At 35.5% G+C, this 6,018-nt stretch overlaps 1 protein-coding gene across 1 annotated transcript; it reads left to right on the plus strand.

Moving 5' to 3' along the window:
* Positions 1-881: 881 nt before the first annotated feature.
* Positions 882-3,448, plus strand: LOC127617090 (phospholipase A and acyltransferase 3-like). The gene is made up of 5 exons (XM_052088973.1): positions 882-955; positions 1,343-1,402; positions 1,796-1,904; positions 2,053-2,321; positions 3,263-3,448. The coding sequence occupies exons 2-5, from the start codon at positions 1,388-1,390 to the stop codon at positions 3,380-3,382; spliced, it is 513 nt and encodes a 170-aa protein (XP_051944933.1). The 5' UTR covers positions 882-955; positions 1,343-1,387; the 3' UTR covers positions 3,383-3,448.
* Positions 3,449-6,018: the final 2,570 nt, after the last annotated feature.

Consider the following 6,018-nt stretch of genomic DNA (forward strand, 5'->3'; position numbering starts at 1 on the left):
ACTCAACATCGATTCACTTTACAGTATATGTGATAATATGAATAATTTGACATATAATGAAATATTAATAAGAACTACATCAGAACTACACTTTCCCATTTCATTTCTTTTTCTGTATCTGATGATGGGGCCTTCAGTGTAATGTCTGTTCTGAGTGATAGAACCACAGTTCAGAAAGATTTGGCTCTCATAAGTAGCCTATTTTGTAAAAACTATATTTTGGTGCCTGTATAGAAACTTTCCAGAAAAACCAGATTGGACTTAAAATTGTGGCAGACCAATGAATGACTGAAAAGAGAAATCCAAGTCACGTGCTACTTTTAAAATGTCCCTTTATTGCATCCACACAAATATAATTTATATATATATATAAAGATTAGCTCCCTTAAAACACTATTTTCAATTTAATTTCATTTATTTAATTTGTTTACAAATAATGTCCAACATGATATTCATAAAGCTCAGGAGAATTATGTCTCCTTCCCCTGACACATCATGAACAAATGTTATTTACACACCATATCTCAAATAGCCATTCATTCTGTTATGGTAAACATTTTAAATTATTATTATTATTATTATTATTACTTATTTTTGTTTTTAATAAAATATCACACTTCTTGGTCTTTAAAAGGCATATTTTATATATCCTAAATACATACAACTAAATATTACTGTCACACTATTTCAATACTTCACAAAATTTGTGACATGAATACATATATATATCATATTTTAAGATTGAAAATGCTGGTCTTGGAAAAACATTATAAATATACATTGAAGTCATTTGAACCGCTTGCGTCCACCATTGAGCACTCGGTGCGCTTCAACGCTCTGCACGCCGATTGGTCAATTATTGTTCTAAACCCATCAGCTGATTCATAACCTCTGATGTTATTTTTTTACTTCAACCGCAACTACGTTGACGCTACTCTCACTCAGACACATCATTGTAAGTATGATATCTTATTTATTTCAGTCAAAAAATACATAGTTTAAAATGTCTACGCTCTCAAACAGCTACTAAATCATCTCTAAACCAAACCTGTTTGCTGACGATCTGACGTACATTTGTTTTCAAGAACAACAATGTCAAATGTCAGTGTGCTTCGACAATGTAATGTTTGATTTTCGATGTGTCAACCGGATTCTTTTTTAAGATAACCTTCACACTCATGCACATAACCCGTCATTTATGTTATTCCTCACATCTATTTCTCTAAAGTTACAGGGATTTAACGTCTTGTCTCAGATGTGCTGCGAGTACAATGACAGTCAAATAATATGGAATAAAAACAGCAGTGAAGAATCTCTAAAGTCTTTTTCTGTGTTTGTACAGGATTCCTGTCAAAACCTGTAGAGCAGATTGCTTGCTGAGGTTGCCATGGCATCGTTTCGGGTAAATGTATTGACTGAACTGGTTAGAATGTACAGAATTAATTGTAAATAAAGTAAATAGGGAAAGGCATATTTTGGTATATTAGGACAGTTCTTGGAGGTTTTGATACTATTGCTCAAGGTCTATTACAAAATAATCATATTAAGGCAACACAGAGTGACAAAGTTAAACACTGCTCAATGTGAAGGATTTTGTAACATATTTTTGTGAGTGTCATTGCTTAAAAAATAGTAACAGCACGGTTTCACTTTTTTCTTTTCTTCACAGGTTTAATAGTATTTGGTTATTTTAGTTTAGCAGTATGATATATTCAGTGTTGACAAGACAAATGCTTTAACTATTCAGCTATACAAATTAAACTTTATTTTACATCTGTATTATTGTCTCCTACAGTATGATGTGAAGCCAGAGCCTGGAGACCTCATAGAAATCTTCCGAGGCACTTACCAGCACTGGGCCATTTATGTGGGTGATGGTTATGTCATTCACCTGGCCCCACCCTGTGAGTAATGCACAAACATAATAGATATTTCATAAATTCAAATGCAGATTATGCTACATTATCACACCATGTTTAATGAATAATTACTTATACTGTAACATCAATGTTTAGAATTGTATAGATTCCTTTTCCATTTCTGAATCTGTAGCTGAACGTGCTCAAGCTGGGGCCTACAGTATGATGTCTGTAGTGTCTGACAAAGCCACAGTGAAGAAAGAAGAGCTTTGGAGTGTAGTTGGTGATGATAAGTACCGTATCAACAACCTTCTAGATGACAAATATGAGCCTCGAGCTCTCAGAGACATCATGCGGGAGGCCCAGAATCTTTTGCGAAAGGAACTTCCATATTGTGTGTTTAGAAGAAACTGTGAGCACTTTGTTACAGAGCTGAGATACGGGAAGCCACAATCTCGCCAGGTACAACTGATTTTCATCACCTGACAGTTTATGCCTGTAATAGTGTAACTGTGGTAGTCAATTATAGTGCTCTAATAAATGTTTTGTTTGGAAAATCGCAGGATTACAGAGCTGTATATTGGTAAAATACTTGACTTAAAGGGATAGTTCACCCAAAAATGTAAATTCTCTCAAAAGTTTGTCATCCTAATGCCATCCCAGATGTGTATGACTTTTTTTCTTCTGCAGAACACAAATTAAGATTTTTAGAAGAATTTCAGCTCTGTAGGTCCATACAATGCAAGTGAATGCTGACCAGAACTTTGAAGCACCAAAAAGCACATAAAGGCAGCACAAAAGTAACCCATAAGACTCCAGCGATTTAATGCATGTTCTCTGTCTGAAGTGATCTAATGGGTTTTGGGTGAGAACAAACCAAAATATAACTCCTTTATCACTGTACATCTTGCCATTGCAGTCTCTAGTACGATCATGATTTCAAGCTCGTTTACACCTCCTAGTGCTTGACGCATGTGCAAAATACTAGGAAGTATAACAGAGCTTGAAATCATGCTTGCCAAGGAGACTACTGTCAAGATTTCTAGTAGGAAAAAGGTATTTTCTCACCCAAAACCCATTAGATCACTTCAGAGAACATGCATTAAAACACTGGAGTTGTATGTATTACTTTTGTACTGCCTTTTTGTGTTTTTGGAGCTTAAAAATTCTGGTCAGCATTGACTTGGATTTAATAGACAAACAGATCTGAAATATTCTTATAAAAATCTTAGCATGTGTTTTGCAGAAGAAAGTCATACACATCTGGGATGAGTAAATTATCAGAGAACTTTCATTTTAGGGTAAACTATCCCTTTATGGTCATTTAAGCTGTATTTATATTTTTCATCAAAGGACTTCTCACCCAGAATTAATTTGGATGCTTTCCCCATCCATTTTTACAGGTGCGAAAAGCAGTGGAGATTGGTGTTGGAGTTGGACTTGCTACAATGATTGGCTTTGGAGTTCTTGCAGCTGCTGCAGCCATTTTTGGTTCAAAAGACAAGGAGAAGCAGACACAATGAGCACTGAAAAGGAAGAACTGAAAGCACAATTGTGGTTTCACCATTGTTTCTAAATTTCTAATACATTTTCAAAAATTTTTTTATTTTGATTCCTGTACTTATAACCAATCTTTAGGCTTTTTGATTACTATATAATCAAGAATGATTGGTTAAATAATATACCTAGTAATATTAGAATTTCTTAAACTGACATGTTTGTGTCTTGGTGCCATTCATTATTTTGACTCATTTAGTAGTTTTACAGCATGAATTCTAATAAAGCACAAATAATTGTGGTTTTGTAATAAACCGGGATGCTTTCTGGGTGCGGTTGCACAATTTAAACATAAGAAAAGATAGAAAGTGTAGTCATTGTGGTGCTGATGTATGAGGGCAACTCTGTGTCACTGGCCTGAGTTACAACAGATCAATGAGGCCTTTGTTACCATTTGCTAAACTAAATACTTGCAACCGCAAAGCACTGTGTCCAAATGACAGACTGTGTCTGTTTATTATTGTACATAATATGTTGGATTTAACGTGTATACAGTTCATGAACAACCTTCTTTTTAACTTAAAGAATCATCTCTTGATTAGTTTATATTACAACATATGCAGTACTGTCTGCTTGGAACAAAAAAATGAAGGCACAAAGCAGAAATAATAAGAACATCCACTCTGACCATGTCATATGGCAAGCAAAAGTCCAAAACACCTTTCATGACTTGTAATGTGTCTTTGGACCAGTGAATCCATTGTTTTGAAAATATGAATCTGTTTATACATGCTATGGTAATGACTCTGTCCCACCTTGGATCATGATTAAGTTAACAACTGTCTGCATAATCTGTTTTGATGTATTATCAGTGTCATACATAAAAGATACAGTTGATATCAGAAGTTTACATACACCTTGGCATAATACATTTATCACAATTCCTGACATTTGATCATAGAAAAAATTCCATCTTAGGTCAGTTAGGATCACTTTTATTTTAAGAATGTGAAATGTCAGAATAATAGTTGAAAAGTCAGAATAGTAGATAGAATTTCAGCGTTTATTTATTTCATCACATTCCCAGTGGGTCAGAAGTTTACATACACTTTGTTAGTATTTGGTAGCATTGCATTTAAATAGTTTAACTTGGGTCAAACATTTTGGGTAGCCTTCCACAAGCTTCTCACAATAAGTTGCTGGAATTTTGGCCCATTCCTCCAGACAGAACTGGTGTAACTGAGTCAGGTTTGTAGGCCCCCTTGCTCGCACATGCTTTTTCAGTTCTGCCCACAAATTTGGAGGTATGCTTGGGGTCATTGCCCATTTGGAAGACCCATTTGCGACTGAGCTTTAACTTCATGGCTGACATCTTGAGATGTTACATCAATATATCCACACAATTTTCTTTCCTCATGACGCCATCTATTTTGTGAAGTGCACCAGTCCCTCCTGCAGCAAAGCACCCCAAACCCCCACAACCCTGATGCTTCACGGTTGGGATGGTGTTCTTCGACTTTCAAGCCTCACCCTTTTTTCCTCCAAACATAACAATGGTCATTATGTCCAAATAGTTCCATTTTTGTTTCATCAGACCAGAGGACATTTCTCCAAAAAGTGAGATTTTTGTATCAATGTACACTTGCAAACTGTAGTCTGGCTTTTTTAATGCGGTTTTTGAGAATTGTCTCTCTTGCTGAGCAGCCTTTCAGGTCATGTCGATATTGGACTCATTTTACTGTGGATATAGATACTTGTCTACATGTTTCCTCCAGTATCGTCACATGGTCCTTTGCTGTTGTTCTGGGATTGATTTGCAATTTTTGCACCAAACTACATTCATTACTAGGAGACAGAATGAGTCCCCTCCCTGAGCGTTATGACAGCTGCTTGGCCCCATGGTGTTTACACTTGCATACTATTGTATGTACAGATGAATGTGAACAATTTGTTTTCTGAGATCTTGGCTGATTTCTTATGCTTTTCCCATGATGTCAAGCAAAGAGGCACTGAGTTTGAAGGTAGGCCTTAAAATACATTCACAGGTACACCTCAAATTCATCACACCTTCTATCAGAAGCTAATTGGCAAATTGTTTAAAAGATTGACATAATTTTCAGGAATAATCCAAGCTGCTTAAAGGCACAGTTATCTTAGTGAATGTAAATTTTTGACCCACAAGAATTGTGATATAGTCCATTTAAAGTGAAACAGTCTGCTTGTAAACAATTATTGGAATAATTACTCATGTCATGCACAAAGTCCTAAACCACTTGTCAAAACTATAGTTTGCTAATATGAAATCTGTGGAGTGGTTAAAAAATGTGTTTTAATAAGTGTATGTAAACTTCTGTCTTCCAACTGTATCTAGGATTATATTTTTCAAATCTCCCTTACCTCCTAATACCTCAAACAAGTGAGTTCATGCTCACTCAGTAAACTGATATTTTTTAAATATAAAAAACATTTATTGTACTGTGAGGAGACTAAAGGAATATTGTGGCATGTTAGCCAGCAGACTCGTCTTCCCTCTTCCAAGTTTTCCAATGTAAAGACAGATGTGAGGCTCCTCCTCTCTGCCATCATGGAATGTTTCTTTAAAATCTTGCACGGACCACAGTCCTTTCATCTTCCATTAATGTTCAATTGGCGCCTTTGGACT

Source organism: Xyrauchen texanus, chromosome 23 (genome assembly GCF_025860055.1).
Source record: "Xyrauchen texanus isolate HMW12.3.18 chromosome 23, RBS_HiC_50CHRs, whole genome shotgun sequence".
Lineage (NCBI taxonomy): Eukaryota > Metazoa > Chordata > Actinopteri > Cypriniformes > Catostomidae > Xyrauchen > Xyrauchen texanus.